This window comes from Notamacropus eugenii, chromosome 2, assembly GCF_028372415.1.
Source record: "Notamacropus eugenii isolate mMacEug1 chromosome 2, mMacEug1.pri_v2, whole genome shotgun sequence".
Taxonomy (NCBI): domain Eukaryota; kingdom Metazoa; phylum Chordata; class Mammalia; order Diprotodontia; family Macropodidae; genus Notamacropus; species Notamacropus eugenii.
This window is the reverse complement of record NC_092873.1, coordinates 478,196,415-478,214,206: the sequence shown is the minus strand read 5'-3', so window position 1 is coordinate 478,214,206 and position 17,792 is coordinate 478,196,415. Positions and strand designations below refer to the sequence as shown.

Here is a 17,792-nt window from a genome sequence, read left to right as displayed (position 1 = left end):
GCATTCTTCTCCTCACTGACTTTTTGAACCTCTTTTGCCAATTGATTTAGCCTATTTTTCAAGGTGTTATTTTCTTCAGCATTTTTTTGGGTCTCCTTTAGCAGGGTGCTGATCTGCTGTTCATGCTTTGACTGCATATCTCTCATTTCTCTGCCCAGCTTTTCCTCCACCTCTCTAAGTTGATTTTCAAAATCCTTTTTGAGCTCTTTCATGGCCTGAGCCCACAGAATATTTAGTCTGGATGTTTGGGATACCGAGGCCTTGACTTCTATGTCTTTGCCTGATGGTAAGCATTGTTCTTCCTCATCAGAAGGGAAGGGAGGAGATGTCTGTTCACCAAGAAAGTAACCTTCTATAGTCTTATTTCTTTTCCCTTTTCTGGGCATTTTCCCAACCAGTGACTTGACCTCTGAATATTCTCCTCACACCCACCTCGCCTCCGGATCCTCCCAGCCAGCGCTTGGGGTCTGAGGCTCAAATGCTGCTCCCCAGCCTCAGGGCTTTGGGTGGGGGCAGGGCTGCTATTCAGTGTGAGATTATGTTCAGGTGCTCAGATGGGGGCAGGGCCGACTCTCGGGCTCAGTTCCCTCAGGGGGTTTATGCGGAGACCTTCAACAATGGATCCGGAGCACCAGTCTGCTCCCACCTCCGCTGTTGCCTCCCAAGGGGGCCTGAGTATGGGGGCCCCCCACTCCCCTCTCGACCCACCAAAGAGACCTTCTCACCGACCCCCATCACCTGTGGGTAGAGGGACCCGCACGGCTGTTGGAGATCCCGTCCCTGAAGTCCGCTCAGATCTTCTCCTCTCAGTGCTGGGGCCCGGGGCAGGGCTGGGCTGGGCTCCGCGTCCGCAGCACGACGGACCTTTTGCAAGAGGTTTGCAGGTCCCTCTGGAACAGAAATCTCCTTTGTTCCACTGTGCTGTGGCCTCTACTACTCCAGAATTCGCCGTGAGTTCCTTTTTACCTATGTTGTATGGGTTGTGGGTTCGGAGCTATGTGTATATGCGTTTTTCTACTCCGCCATCTTGGCTCCGCCCCGTGAGTCAAAGATTGAGACTCATCTCCGTGGATGTTGTCAGTGGTTTTAAGTGTGGTCTTATATACATTTCATTAGAATAGGCTTCCAAAATTTGCACTGAAATTCAGTTCAAAGAATATTGAGTACTCTCTGTGTGAAGAACTTTACTAGTCACTGAGGGCAAAGGGGAAGTTGTTGTTTAATTGTTTTTCTATCATATCTGACTCTTCTAAACCCCTTCTGGGGGCAAAAAATGCAAGAGTGGTTTACCATTTTCTTTTCCATCTCATTTTATAGATGAGGAAACTGAGGCAATCTGGGTTAAGTGACTTGCCCAGTGTCACACAGCTAGTAAATATCTAAGGCTGGATTTGAACTTAGAAAGATGAACCTGCCTGACTTCAGGTCCAGTGATCTATCTACTGAGCAACATGGCATATTCCCTATCCTGAATGAGCTTGAATTCTAGTAAGGGCCATAAGGCCAATTCAGCTCCCTTCACCAAAACATGCCAAGCACTGTGTGTGCAATATGGGTGAGAAGATATTAAAATGAGTAGGATACAACTCTTAAGATAAAAGTACTAAAATCCATAGCTATAACAGCAGCCTCCATTCCCTAGTACCCCTTCACTGGGTGAAATTCTAGAGGCAGGGGAAGGGATGCTAAATTTGACATTAAAGACCTGAGTCTGAATTCCAACTCCATCAGTTACTACCTTGGGCAAGTTAGTTCCCTGTCTAGGAGTCAGGTTTCCTCATCTGTAAAAAATGAGAGGCTTAATCAGATGACATCTAAGGATTCTCTCCACCTATGATCCACCTACCTCTCTTTTCTATCTGGGCAAGCTTTTCCAGGGCTTGTGACTAAGACTTACTTCATGGCATTTTTTTTCAATGACACAACCACATTTTCCCCTTGAATCATACTAACTCATCCTATTGGCACCTTGTTGGGATTGATTTAGACCATGTAATATCTGAACCTAGATATTTATCTTTTGGGTATTCTGCTATTGCAAAGGATTAAAAAGACAGCAAAAAAAAAATATCTCTAGCTTTTAAAAAGCTCCATTTTTTCCAAGTAAATTTCAAACTACTCATGTATAGCCAAGTATCAGATCTAGATTATTTCATCCTTAAGGGGCTGCTAGGTGGCGCCATAGGGCACAGAAGACTGGGTCTGGAATCAGAAAGACTTGATATCCAATCTGGTCTCAGACACTTCCTAGCTGTGTGACCTGGTCAAGTCACTTAACCTCTGATTGCCTCAGTTTCCTCTTCTGTAAAGTGAGGATAATAATAGCACCTAACTTGCAGGGTTGTTGTGAAGATCAAATGAGATAATAACTGTAAAACGCTAAGCGTAGTGCCTGGCACATAATGAATGCTATATAAATATTATTATGACCACTGAATGTAGCCAGAACAGGCAGCTAGGCAGAGGGTCTGGCCTGAGAGTCATGAAGACTGGGGCCACTTGCATTTGGCTGTGTGACACCAGGCAAGTGACAACTTCTCCTTGCTCTAGGCAGCTGTCCAAGGTTCAGACAAATTGCCATTCTGCATGAGTGGAAGGAATTTCCACTCTGGAAGGTTTCTGCATTGAAAAAAATCACAAGTTGGATCTAAAAAAAAGAGAAAATTGATCAAGTGTGTCTTGACCTTATGTATACTATTTGTTAGAACTGCATAAGAAGTTACTTTACATATTGTTTCTCTTTTCTTTCTTACTTTTCTTTTCTTAATGTTTTGTTATGTAGTTGTAGTTAATCTGTGAACTCGTTATTCTCATGTTATTTGGGGATAATACTTTTTTTCCTGAGGTTTTTTAATTTAACTTGACGATTGTTCATTTTTGTCAAATTCACTTTCTTTGCCGCTGTATTTGCTACTTTCTCAGCTTTGAGCCAATATGCCTTTGGTGTTTCCTGAATTCAGTTCTTAGTTTACAATGTTACATTTTTGTGTTATTTTCTAAAAGCAAAATAAGTTGTTGGTGTTAGTGGTTGCTGAGTTGTGTCCAGCTCTCTTGGAATGGTTTGCGATTTCCTTCTCCAGCTCGTTTTACAGCTGAGGAAACTGAGACAAACAGGGTTATGTGATTTGCCCAGAGTTTACCCAGGTAGTAGGTGTCTGAGGTCCCATTTGAATTCTAGTCTTCCTGATTCCAAGTCCTCACTCTATCCACTACACCACCTAGTTACCCTATAAACAAACAGTATAAATGACTTATTTTTATATCTTAAAACATAAATTAAAATTTTAATAACCAGTAAGTGAAAGGACAGAACAAGAAACCTATTTTTTATTTAAAAAGCACTGTTGGCAGTTTTAAAAAATATGTTTTTAGCTTAATTCCATGGTTTTAAAAACAACAAAAAAACATTTGTAGACCCTCCCCAAAGACATGATACCAGAGTGTATCATGCTGCTAGAACTCCTGACTCAGGGCAGCATGATGTGGGAATGAGCACGGTTTAATAAATCACAGCTCTGGATTCTAGTCCCAGCTTAGCCCTTAATTAGTGGTCTGACTATGAACAAGTTCCGAACTCCTCCATTTCCCCATATTTAAAATGAATGAGTTGAATTAGATCAGTGATATCAAATGGCCCATTTAGCACACCTTTCACAAGTGTGGCCAGAGCCAGATTAAAATACAATTGGGAAGTAGTTAACAAAAAACATAAAAACACAATAAAACATAGATAATATTATTTTAAAACCAAGTCAATATGGGGTTGTAGGGATGCTTATGTATGGTTTTGTGGTCCCTATTTGGGTTTGGTACCACTGAACTAGATTTCCTCCAAAGTCCTTGTCAGCTCTGAATCTATGAATCCATAAAGTTCCTACTTTCTCTAACATTTGATGCTTCTCTGTTCTCTCAAAGACGCATGTTTCCTGTCTTGAAGATCAGTGTAACTGGGTTGGATCCCAACGCCATGTACTCCTTCCTCTTAGACTTCACCTCTACTGACAGTCACCGGTGGAAATATGTCAATGGGGAATGGGTGCCAGCAGGCAAACCGGAAGCCTCCAACCAAAGCTGCGTCTACATCCACCCAGATTCTCCCAACTTTGGTGCCCACTGGATGAAAGCCCCCATCTCCTTCAGCAAAGTAAAACTTACCAATAAACTCAGCGGAGGTGGGCAGGTAGGACTGCAAGAGTCGCCAATCAAGAAATATCAAGGGTGCATTTAGGCAATTAGAGGGGCCCTCACTGGGCTCTTATTCCACAGAAGCCAATTATTCCCTAGAGTCCAAATGTAAACAGGAATAAACAGCTCTTAATTGGTGCTTTCAGATTTTAATGGGTTTTCAGATGTTAAAAGAGAGTGAGAGAGAGGTGCAGTGCAGTAGTTTGCTTAATCACGGGGGCCTTTTCAGAGTTTTGTCTTGTGTACTAAGGCTTTTATACAGGACTTCAGATGAAGGGAATACATTGTTTGTGAGTATTAGAGTTTTGCTGTTCCTCTTGTTTTTTTCTATAAGTGGCATGTTGGCAATAGGTAAGTACCTTAATAAAAAGCCACCCCTGAATGAAATAATTACAGCCTCCACTTTGGATAATTATCAATAGAATATTCAATCAGCTTTGGTTTTTAGAAGAAGAAAAAGAAAAAAAAACCAAACCCTAAACAAAACATCCCTACATCAGAAATACTCTCTTTAGGGCTAGCAAAGTGCTAGAAACAGATTTGTGTGTTTCTGCGTTTGAAAAGTGACTGAACAACATCAGGAACATGAGGCTCCATTGAGGTTGTCGAATCACTTTTCAAAATGGAGGTCATGTCATCAATTGCTGAAAAAGAGTCCTGACCAGGGATTATAGTATCTAGGGCAAAGATCCTGGGGACAAGTTGGTGACAGTAGAGAGATCTTAGACCGTAGTGCACAAGGCTGTGGGCAGGTATGTGTGTGTACTCACACAACCATGCACTTGTGTAAATATGTGTATGGGGGACACAGAGAGAATCTCAGGGAATAGGCTACAACCTTGTGGGCAGAGACCTGAAGTATTTTGAGGCCACTGATGGAGGTTGCCTGGAAGCAGAGTATGGTTATTATGTTAGGAAGGAGAGGAAGATGCCATTTAGTAGCTGCATATTTTAGTGGATTATTCTTATTTCCCATGTGCTAAACTCAGTTGCTAAAGGAGTACACCTGGTAAAAGGAGTACAAGTTCTATCAGCACCTTCTAAATTTTGGTACCCTGGGACAGAGTCCCAGTTGCCCTGTCCTAGTTATGACTCGTCCTTTTCAGGAGAAAAGCCATCCTAGGGGTTAGTATCCTGTCTCTGTCTTCCTCAAATTACACTTAGCTGCGTTTTTTATTCCATCTCACCTTCAATAGAAAGTAAGTTCTCTCCTACTGTTAGAAAATACTATTTTTTTTGTGTTCATTTCCCCATCATTTTGACCAGTGCCTAACTCATAGAGATCAATAGCCAAGAGATTAACAATATTTCTTTTGGTGAGTTTTCTTGCACAAAATGATGAATATGGAAATGTTTTGTATGATTTTTATATGATTTATGTAATATATAACCTATAACAGATGGCTTAACATCTCAGGGAGGGAGGGATAGAATTTGAACTCAAAACTTAAAAAAGCAACAGCAAAAGATTGTGAAAATTGTTTTTACATGTAATTGAGAAAAATAAAATATTTACATTCATTTAAAATTTAAAATATTTTAAAATTTTAAAAAAGATTAGTAAATGTTATGTTGAATCCAACTTGATTCAGTTCAATCTGGTTTAACTCTTCCCCTCCTCTCCATACACTTTACAAATGTGGCACACTGAGGTTCAGGAGGGTAAATTGTTTTGCTAAAGTTTTTGAGCCAATAAGTAGCAGAAGTAAGACTTATTTATGTAGGTCTCCTGACTCCCATTCTAGTATACTGTTTTCCTCCATCTCCATTAGTTTCCTGACCATCAAAAACATGTGCATGAATGAGAGAGTGAGAGAGAGAGAGAGAGAGAGAGAGAGAGAGAGAGAGAGAGAGAGAGAGAGAATGTGTGTGTGATTTTGAGGATCTTGTGGTACAGTAGAGAAATGATGGGCCCTGGCTTCAAATCCCAGATCTGTTATTTATGAGCTTTGTGACTTTAAGCAAGTCACCTCTATTTCCTTATTTGTAATATAAATGGGATAGACTAGATAAATTTTAAGGTCTCTTCCAGCCTTGAATCTTTTTTAAATTTATTAATTAATTTTTAGTTTTCAACACTCACTTCCAAAAGATTTTGAGTTCTACATTTTTTCCCTCTCTCTTTTCTCCCCCCACTCACCCAGATGGCGTGCAGTCTGATACAGGCTCTACGTATACATTCATTTAAAACATTATCCCCATTAGCCAGTTCTGAATCTTTGATTCTATTTTCTTAAACACTGGTTTCCCAGGATATAACAGATAAGGATAAGGAATAGGTATAGTGGGCCATGCTTTAATAATAATGTTCAGTGTTAATAAAGGATGCATCTATTCAACTCAACAAGCATTAATTAGGCAGCCACCACATACAAGGCATTGTGCCAACAGAAGATTAAAAATGAAACTATTGCTGACCCAGAGGAAAGGGGATGAGCATTTATATAGCACCCACTGCATGCCAGGTGCTTTATTAATGTTATCTCATTTGAATCTCACAACCACCCTGGGAGGTTAGGGCTATTTTACCATGGACAAAGCTGAAGCAAAGAGAGGTTAAATTACTTATCTAGGGTCACACAGCTAATAGCTGAGGCCAGATTTGAACTTAGGTCTTCTGAATAAATGAGTGAATGAATGAATGAATGGAGTGAATAAATATGAGCCTTTAACCAAGGAAACACATTTATTAATCATTTATTATGTAATAATAATAGATAGTATTTATATAGTGTAACCTACTATGTGCCAAGCACTATGCTAAGTGCTTTACAAATATTATGTTTTGATCCTTAAAACAGCCCTGTGAGGTAGGTGCTGTTATGATCCCTATTTTATAGTTGGGGAAACTAAGGTAGACAGAAGTTAACTGCTTAAGGTCAGATCTGAAAGCAGGTCTTCCTCACTTTAAACCCAATGCTCTATCCACTGTATCACTTAGCTGCCTTCCAGTAACTAAAAAAATAAAAGAAATTAAGAGCCTGACTTTCTCCTTCTGTAAGGAAAGCAGGTATAGTAAAATAAGTGAAACCAACCTTCCTTATAACTCTCCCTAAAAATGCTACTAACTTGCCTGAAAAGACCAGTTATTTGCAAGGCTATTTTAATTATTAAGTACTGTGAAGGAAATACAGCTGAGCACAAGTGAGACCTTCACCTCTAATGATTTTGAATGAAAATTCCCTGCTCAACCTACAGCGATGGCAAACTGCTACTGGTGAAGGGTATGAGTGATCCAAGGGAGATTCCTTGCCTGTGTCAGGCCACTTTTTATTTCTTACTTTTATGTTTATCTTTCTTGACTCTCTCTTTTTCTCTCTCTCCCCAACAGATAATGCTGAACTCTCTGCATAAGTATGAACCCCAGGTTCACGTTGTTCGAGTTGGCAACACCCACCGCATGGTGATGAATTGCTCCTTTCCTGAAACTCAGTTCATAGCTGTGACTGCCTATCAGAATGAGGAGGTAGGTGGATTCAGTCTGGATCCCTTTTGTTCCCATGTTCACCCCTACTAGCGATGCTACATCATGGGGCCAAAAGCACGCTTATGTTCACAAAGCCTATGGCAGCTAAAGGTAAGGTCTAGCAGATCCAAACAAGCATTTGAGCACAGACCGTTGATAGATTACGTGTCTTTCTTGAGGACCAGCCTAGTCAAATGAGGAAAAGTTCATTACCAGAAGCCTGGCCACAGGTGATGACTTTTTCACAATGACTGTCTATATAAGGCTTGAGATCTGTGTCAGTGGAGGGAATGCCCATGCCTAGGAAATCACAGGTTCTTGAATCAACAGCGTAAGCAAGTTTCTAAAATGACAGTATTGCTAGATCATGCTCCAGAGTTTCTCCTTTTATAAAGGATGTGTTGGTCAAACTCACCCTTCATTAGTGATCATATTTGTAAACCGTATTGCATACCAATTTTTTGACTCTTGATGCTTAGGAAATAAGTGCAGAAATGAATGAATGGGGAATCTAGATGTGGGTGCTTCTCATTCCAGTTCAGTGACTATTTGATTTTAAGACAGGCCCTTGATTTCTGGGCTTCTCAAGAGAACACACATGCTCTAGGTTCCTTCCAAGTGCTCCACTTCCTAGAGGATGTGGGTCTTAACTAAACCTATCCCCAGCCTGGGCATCTGCCTGGTTTCAATTATATTCATAGCACATTTGTTAGACACAGTATAGAGGAGAGGTCTGTAATCTTTTCTTGTGTCCTGGATTCCTTGGCAAGCAGATTGGTAAAGCCTATTAATTTTTCCTCAGAATAATGTCTTTAAATACAAAAAAATAAAAATATTTGGGATTACAAAAGAAGCCAATTCTATTGAAATGCAAACATCAAAATATTTTAACAGAACAAGTTCACAGATTCCAGATTAAGAAATCCTGGTGTAGAGGCCTGGCTTGTGTCTGTCACCATGCAAGGTTTGAAAGCACCATGGTCTCTGTCTTCATTGTCCGATGTCCTACGAGTGCTCATCTCTTGTCTGCACAACAGCTAGTGTTGTCAGCCAAACCCAAGCAATTGCTGATCTGGAAGCAGGGACATTTATCTACCAAAAAATATATATAAATTATCAAGAGGTAAAAGGAAAATGAAGAGCTATCAAGACATCTGCCCAGTGCTCACACCTCTCTGACTCTGGAGGCATTTTAAGTAGTGGGTTACTATTATTGAAAATAATTTATATAACCATATACCTCAATAAGTGAATAAGGAAGGTGATAATCTAGTCCCCAGGGCAGGGTACATTAGCTCTATCTGTACCATCTGCCTGCCATTCCAAAGTTTGCTCCTTCCTTCCTTCCTTCCTTCCTTCCTTCCTTCCTTCCTTCCTTCCTTCCTTCTTTCTTTCTTTCACTTCCTTCCTTCCTTCTTTTTCCCTGGAATTCAAATGTATTCAGTACATTAGGACGTCAAGCCATTCTCAATTCTCTGTTGTATTTGCCAATCATACCTGCCAGTACTTCCCCTCCTTGTACCATTAGGGTCATAGTTATGAGTCACTTCAGAACAAAAAATCATGAGGTCAGCAGCATCATCAATCCCTTTGGCTTACAACATTGGGACAAAGTCTTTGTTCTGGCATGGTGAGCCAGGAACTATGTAGCATGACACTGCCCTCTCTCTTCTCATGCACACTCTGCAGAAGGACTTTGAAAGTGGACCTATGCATGTTCCTAGCAGCCCTACCTTGGGGTTTCCTGATTTTGTGGGTCCTACTTACTAAGAGCAGTGGCCTGGGAATCAGGAGACAGGCTTCTAATCTTGACTCTGTGAACTCTCATGGGATCATAGATTTAGAGGTAGAAGATCCTTAGAAATTATCTAGTCTAGCAGTTCTTAAAATGTAGTCTGGAGATGTCCAGGGATTTCTAATACCCTTTCACGGGGGCTGCGAGGTCAAAACTCTACTCAAAATATTATGTTTTCATTTTTAATATGGTAAACATCAACAGATATTTGGAGGAGGATTCTCAATATATTTTAAGGGTGGAAAGGGGTCCAGAGACCAAAAAATATAGAGCTGCTGGTCTGGTCTGACTTTCTGCTTTTATAGATGAGGAAATGGAGGCCAGAAAAGGGAATTGAACTGCCCAAGGACATACAGATTTTAAAGGGCAGAGGCAGGATAAGAAGCCAGGTTCTCTGACTCTAAATTCTGAGCTTTTTGCCCTACACCATGCTGCCTTTGGACATGTCATTTGACTTCTCACTTGGCCTCATCATCTAGAAAGTGAAGAAGTTGGACTGGCTGATCTTTAAGGGTCCACCTAGAATTACAGATCTGTGGTTCTGGGTATAAGGTGTGAACATCTGAACACAAGACCAAGATTGGCCTGCCCATTAAGATGAATCCCTTCCCTCTCTCTTTCTTACTCTGACAATCAGAGCTCCAGAGCAGGTAGTACCTGGAATAGTATACACCTGCCAGTTGGATCCTTGGAAAGGCACAGACATGGGACTACCATGTCTATAAACACTCAGTTGGTGAAACAAGTCAGTGGAGGAGGTATATGCGTTGTTCAGTTGCTTGGCGTAGAAATCAGTTAAAAAAAAATCTTTATTTCTCTAAGTTTTCAAACAAGCCCCTTGCCCTCCAGTATAAAATGAAGTTGGCATTATCTTTGCTTTATTGGGTATCAGTTGCCTAAATAAATAGGTAAATGACTTTTTACAGGACAGTCTTACTTCATTAGCGTTTCTAAGCTTGGGAGCCCAGGCTTTGTTCCCTCATTGTGCCTTATCCTTTAATATTCAGCTCTTGGGCAAAGTTGTAATTTTCAACTTGTCATCTTTTAGGATCCTTTCCTAAACATCATGGATGTGGTGGGATCCTATGCAGGCTAAAGAGAAGGTATTTGATTAGGGAGGAAGTTGAAAGTTAGTTTTACAGTAGTTCAGAAGAGTGAATATGGTACCTAGTTTGTGCCTTAGCCCAGTACAGGCAGCTGGTGAATAGAGTGAAGGGCCTGGAGTTAGGAAGACCTGAGTTCAAAATTAACCTCAGACACTTACTAGCTGTGTGATCTTGGGCAAGTCACTTAATTTCTGAAGCCTTCTCAACTGTTAAATGGTGAAAATAATAGTGCCTACCTTTCAGGGTTGTTGTGAGGATCCAGTGAGATAATAATTGTAAAGCATGTAATGCTATATAATTAATGTTATATAAGCATATATTATTATTATATATTATTATCATCTCCAATAATGCTGGTTGTTTTTGCAAATCCAAGATAACGGCGCTCAAAATCAAGTATAATCCATTTGCCAAAGCCTTCTTGGATGCCAAGGAACGGTGAGTAGATGTCTGTAATTACAAGGAAATCTCATGTTAAGATTTAAATGTAAAATCTGTGATTATTTTTGACAGGGGGTGTCTCAAGGCTTACTTTTGTACCATCTATGAAGAAAGGGGTCTAAGCTAGTTAGATGTCACTGTAGTTTAAGAGGAACAACCTTCTTTCAAGCACTTTAAAGCCCTCATTTATATATAAATTACTGATGTGGTAAGCACAGAGTTTTTGGTTTTTGCCCTAATGAGAGACCATCAAAGACTTCTACTTGGAAATATGTTGTTAATCCCATTTGAGCATCCAAGTAGGTATTTGACAGTGGTAAAAATACATGAAAAAGATTATATAATTCACATTTTTAAATTCAGTTTTAACTCAATTAGTCCTAATTTGCATCAGTTGCCTAGAAAACATGGGTAATAGGAGGTAGCATAATGTAGTAGAATAAGCACTGAAACTGCAAATGAACCCTGAGCCCCTCTTCTGCTGCATGACATTGGGCAAATGACATAACTTCCTCTGGGCTTCAGTTTCTTAGTCTATAAAATAAAGGAGTTTATTAGTTGGATTTTCTCTTCCTGTTCTAAAAATGGTATGATTCTCCGAAGCTGATGTTAATTAGACAGAAGGCCTGCATAAACTTCTTGGTTTGAATGCTAATTTTGCCATTGTGAATATATCATTCTGCCTCTGTCTTCTTTAACATTTTGCAAAAAACAATGCAGAAAAATTATGCTTTCCCTGAGTCTACAGTGTGTGTGTGTGTGTGTGTGTGTGTGTGTGTGTGTGTGTGTGTGTGTGTGGTGGGGGTGAGGGTGGAGAATTTGGGGGGTGGGTGGGATTTAATGACTCAACAAACATCCATTAAGTTCCTACGAGGAGCCAGTCCCTGTGTTTGGTGCTGGAGCTACAAGGACAAAAGTGAAGCAATCTCTGCCTTTAAGGACCTTACAATAGCCAAACCATGTCTGGAGCGGGGAGGAATTCCTCCCTATAACATGCTCAGTAAGTAGCTGTCCATCTTCTGCTCAAAGACCTCCAGTAAGGGGAACCTACTGCTACTCGAGACATACTGGTTCTGCTTTTGGACAGCTCTGATTGTAAGATTCCCACCCCCACCACCCCATCCCGGGCCTCCAGCATCAAATCTAAATCTCTCTCTTTGCAACTTTTACCTAGGCCTACTCAGGGCACTGTGGGTAGAAAAACCATGGAAAATGCCATGGTTCCATGGGAGTGACCTATGGTGCAAGATAGTGTTGATAAGGGCAAAGGAGAAATTTGGACAAAGAACCCCGAGAAAAATGGAGAGATCATTTTTAGCTTGAAGAAGTAAAGATTGCATTCACGAAGGCGAAGGCACTTGACCAGCACATTGCTGAAACTTAATTTTGACTGGCTTGGAGAGTTTGGCAATGGGGAATTATGTGAAAACAGGTTGGAAAAAAGGAATCTGTATTTTATCTTATAATCAATAGGGAGTCTTTGAAAGTTTTTGAACAAGAAAGTGAGGTATTCCTCATTTTGTGGCTACCTATAGGCACTAGATAAATGCAGTGAGATCCAGAACCTCTGGGCTGGTGTGCCTTAACTGTCCTCTCTCCTCTCTCCCCCATTTTTTAACCATGGTTGCAGTTTGGATTATTATGACAGGAGAGCTTGGTGAGCATGGCGGTCAAGCTTCAGGGAAATCATATGTTACTGAAAAATTTTTTCCTTACATGTCTTTGTGCTGGACTGGGCTGTAAGCTGCCTGCGGTCTTGGGCACAGAAACACCAAATCATTTGACAAATGATGCCATTTTGTTACAAGGTCGGTAGCAGGCACATACTGGACAAAACCTTCTGAGATCCTCCCTATTCTACTAAGAACACTTGCAACAGAGGACTGTGGAACCTTGAGATTGTAACAGTTTATATGAAAGTGTCAGTGGATAACTGAGAGTTATATGTGCTCTACTTTGGTGATAAAATCTTAAGCAAGTGCCCTGGTTGGGGTAAGGGGGAACACAGTATCTGGGAGAAGGAATGTTTGGCTTATTGGTAAAGGGTAGGGGGCAAGGTGAATCATGAGTTCTTTTAGGAAGTATCCTGAAGAATGAGGAAATCAGACATCACTCTCTTTCTTCTTTCAGAAATCATCCAAAAGATGCTCCAGAAGTTATCTCAGAGGGTCAGCATGTTACGTATTCCCACTGTAAGTTTACAAATGTTTACCAACATAGAATGTTTACAAATCATAGGTAAGGGCATTCTAGAGGAATTCTCCAGTAAGTTGATTTGATTAAGGTAAAGTGAAACCTTCCACAGGGTCCAGATTGGTGTTTTGTCAATTCAATGGAAATTTATATCTTATCCAAATCTCCTAGTGATATACACAGTTTTGTCATCTTGAATATTGATCAGGGACTGGGAGCAAAAATGACTAACATGGGAGACCTTGACAATATGACTGTTTAAAGTGGGGATTCTTAACTTTCTTTATGTCATAGACCCTTTCAACAACAGTCCAGTGAAGCCTGGGAACCTCTCATCAGAACAAGATTTTTAAATGCATGAAATCAGATACATAGCATTAGAAAGGAAACCATTCACCTTAGAATGTAGTTATCAAAGTATTAAAAAAAAGCTTATAGACTCCAGGCTAAGTAAGAGCCCCTGAACTCTAAAGATTTTCATGGTGTTGGGATTAAGAGTCCCTGAAGTGATTTCTAGAGGGTCCCTTCTGCTTTTTCTGCTTTTGCTATTTCAACATTAGTCCTGAACCCAGGATCCAAAAATATGGCTTTCTGGTCAATCCGTGGGGAGGGGCAGAATATGTAACCTAAGTTGCTCCAGCTCTGCCTCCTATCATTCTGACTCATCCCACCCTTCCACATGTTCCCACTTCACATCAAATATCAAAGTAATGCAAAAGGAAAAAACAATAGTCTCACCAGGCAGTGGAAGGCATTCCCAGTCCCAAAGTCTGTAATGACAGCAGTCACTTCCTGGATGATTGCTAGGAGAATTCTTAAGTTCCAAGGTCACTGGAAATTCTCTCTGATGCCTTTCTTGTAGCCTGGGGTCTCAAGACTTCATACTTAGAGCTCCTTGTCAGTGCTGCATCCCCTAGAGGGTTTTCCCTTGTTTAGCCCTAACAATACCATTTCTGGATTGAGGATGCCCAGGAGATTCACAGATTCCCTCTTCATCTCTTTTTTTTATTTGTCACTCGAACTTGCTCCCCTAGACCTTCTAGATCCTGTCTTTTGTGACAGGTCATTCCAAAAATAAAGGGGAAAGCACTCTGTTGAAACAATGCATTAAATACACACATGAGTATGGTACAAGGTGGAATGTGTTAGGGGAAAAGGGAAAGATCCAGACAAAGCTCCAGGAAAAACTGGGGAGAGAGCTGACATTGTCATCTGGGGGATAGGTAACATCAAGGAAGGCTTCCTGGAAAAAGTGGCACCAAGGCAGAGTTTTAAAGGAAGAGCAGGATTTCACCAACAGAAATGAAGAAGGAAGTACATTCTAGGTGTACTGGGTGAGCACAGTTGAGACTTTCTTCATTTCTTGTACTAAAACGCAGTGACTATTTAATTATATCTGTGATATCACCCCAGAAGTGACAGTACAGTCTAAAAGGCATCCCCAGAGATGAATATTTTCTAAACAGACAATATATTAATATTTTACACACACACATGTGTTCATGCATACACATACATATAACCTTGTATAAACTGTGACCTGCATAAAAGTCCTATCCACTGTGCAAGAAACATTAAAAGGTCCCCTCTTATCTAATTGTGTTTCACTGATCTCAACAAAGCGTTTAACATGTATATCTCCCAAGTTTCTCTTAGAGAGTTGAATGTTTTATCTGATTTGCTTTGCTCAAGTCAGAGGTGGCTCACCATTTTAATGCAATGAGCTCACTGCAAGGGACACTGATATTTTGATTGCTTAGGACTGATCCAGGGAATCCTTCAGTCTTGGTGGGGAGGGCAGTTGAAGAGCAATGGGCCATTCTCACACTGGCTGACACTTTTAGCAAATAAAGAGAATAGTGGAACTAGGCAGCAGACACAAAGAAACACATATAATCATAACTGTAACATATGTTACTTGAAGACAAGGAACCCTGTTCACCTAACGATGCTATGGGAGAGATACAGCGCTCTGAGTGCAGTACATAACCCACTCTCCCCGCTCACCCATCACTCTCTCCTTCCCATAAGTGTGTGCTGAATTGAGTTATTACATAACTTGCTATCTAATCTGGTGGCTGAAACACTTTTTGTCTTCTTTCTCTCTTTCTTCCAGTGGGAGGTTGGCTCATTTCTAATCCAGATGCCGTGTGCACATCAGGAAACTCCAACTATCAGTACCCTGCACCCCTGCCTTTGGCCGCTCCCCACTCCCACCATGGCTGCGAACACTACTCTGGTCTCCACGGACACAGAGCAGCTCCCTACCCTCCTCCCTACATGCATAGAAACCATTCTTCCACAGGTGTGTGACTCTGCTGATGATGCCCAAGGGCAATGGGGGTGAAACAAACGTGGTATAAAGGAGGATTGAAGTTAGCAGCTTTCTCTGTCACCTCCTATCTGATATTTTTTTCAGCAAAAAAAAATACACATATGTGTTTAGTCAGAGATGATTATTCTGAAAAAACCCCACCTATAATTTTACTCACAATATTTGGAGAAATGTCTATTGTTTTATCCTTTTTTTTGATTGTGAACAGCCTTGCTCCAGGCTGACTGATGTCAATAACAATAATAATAATAACTAATAATTATTTAAAACTTCTTTGAGATTTGTAAGTACTTTACACGCATTATTTCATTTAAACCCTCACCACAACTGTGAGGTGGGCACTTCGGCATCATTCCTATTTTGTATTTGGGGACACTGCTGTTCAGAAACTTAAGTGATTTGCTCACAGTCCCATGATGAGATTTGGATCCATCCTTTTCTAAATCCAAGTCCAGGACTATGCTTTGGATGGTCTTCAGGATGCCCATGGCTGAGTCATGGAGCCATCCCATTGAGGTCATCATGTGTCTCCTCTATGGTTACATTGAATAGTGGGAACCTAAAAGTTTGGGCTTCAGCATTGGTGGACTCAAAATCGTTTCTGGGGGAAAAGGGGCCCATTGAATGTCTGTTGGTTTGATTCATGGGCACCCATCCTTTGCATTTCATCCTGGGCTTTAAGCTTTCTGGAAAGTCAGAATCTCCTTGAATATTCTTTCCATCCGTAAGACCATGGTGTCGATATTAGTAATTCACATTTATACAGTGTTTTAAGGTTAATAAAGGGTGAAAATGTTATTATTCTCATTTCAGAGTTAAGGAAAATGAGGCTCATCCCCATGTAAAATGGCCAGTCATTGGTGGAACTAAGGCTCCCATCCAGGCATTCTGACTTCCAAACCAGAGGCCTTTCCACACCAACCTAGGACCACAGACTTAGAAACTGAAGATGATTTGGAGGTCACCCAATCCATCTGAATGAAATGAAATCCAAATTTCATTTCACAACTGAACTCTAGGGAAGTGAAGTGATTTGCCCAAGATAAAATAATTGACAGAGCTAAAGTTCTAACCCAAGACCTCAGGATTGAAATCCAGTATTTTCCCCCTATGCTACTTTGGAATGCTGGAGAATACAAACAAGGACACCAAGATTTAAATACTTTTGTCCTGCTTTCCTTGATGGATACTATTATACTTTCACAAACGCAGGATTTCCAATAGCTCTCTTCTGCTTAAAAGAAAAAACCCCCAACTCTTAGGCACTGGTCCACTGCTCCCTGCTTTGCTGGTTACTAGTTAAAACTGAGAAAGTGTAGCAATAATAGCACCATGACCTAACCCAAACGGTTACATGGTACTGTTACACTGGCACTAAATTCTTCACTTTCCTCCCTCCCTCTCTCCCTCCCTCCTTCCCTTCCTTCCTTCTTTCCTTCCTTCCTTCCTTCCTTCCTTCCTTCCTTCCTTCCTTCCTTCCTTCCTTCCTTCCTTCCTTCCTTCCTTCCTCCCTTCCTCCCTCTGTTCCTTCTTCCTTTCTCAGATTCTTTACTGAGCCCCAGTGATATGCTCATCCCTAGAATAAAGACAGTGGGGAGAGTATGACAATATAATATAAGGGAAGAATCAGTGGAAAGAGAAAGAGTTTGATGCCTGGAAGTCTTAGCTGAGCTCTTTATGCCTCGTGGGTACAGCTTAGAAGAATTCCAATGTACTTTGTTCATAAATGAGTCCCAAAGTGTTAAAAAATCTGACATATCCATAACATGACGTGATAATATTTTATCTTGTGTTAATATCATTGGTCTTATAAGCCCTCTATCTGCATCCTGAGCCCAATTATTGTAATTTCCCCAAAGTGAACTTGATAGACAGCTCAAGCAATAGCCTGCAAGTTTTTTCTGGAAACAACAGCTGGACTCCTTTATCCTCCACTCCCCATGCCAGTGTGCTCTCAGTCCCCCATACCAACGGAGCGGCCTCTTCCCGGCCCAGGTAAGGCCAAATCAAGCAGAGCATGTGCACTTGCCATTATGGGGATTTCCATGGGCACTATAGATGTGCAACCAGATTCATTGCTTAGAAATCCAATCCCAAACCCCTGCCTGCTACCGTGCTGTCTTGGCTTCCTGTCTCTGTACCAGAAGTTGGCTTGATCTAGACCCTTGTTTTGACCATGGTGGGGGGAAGGGACAGAATTGAGAATCACAGAGGGGAAGGTGGATAGTTCCTTTTTTTTTCCTTCCTGGGAAGCAGAGAATTGGGAAAACC

At 40.9% G+C, this 17,792-nt stretch overlaps 1 protein-coding gene across 1 annotated transcript in view; it reads left to right on the top strand.

The window, feature by feature from the left end:
• Positions 1–17,792, top strand: part of TBX19 (T-box transcription factor 19) — a 35,701-nt gene that overhangs the window by 15,617 nt on the left and 2,292 nt on the right. Inside the window, exons 2-7 of the mRNA XM_072638186.1 lie at positions 3,916–4,180; positions 7,517–7,651; positions 10,929–10,990; positions 13,124–13,185; positions 15,303–15,491; positions 17,381–17,516. Coding sequence (XP_072494287.1) covers positions 3,916–4,180; positions 7,517–7,651; positions 10,929–10,990; positions 13,124–13,185; positions 15,303–15,491; positions 17,381–17,516 — 849 coding nt within the window. The remainder of the gene's footprint in view (positions 1–3,915; positions 4,181–7,516; positions 7,652–10,928; positions 10,991–13,123; positions 13,186–15,302; positions 15,492–17,380; positions 17,517–17,792) is intronic.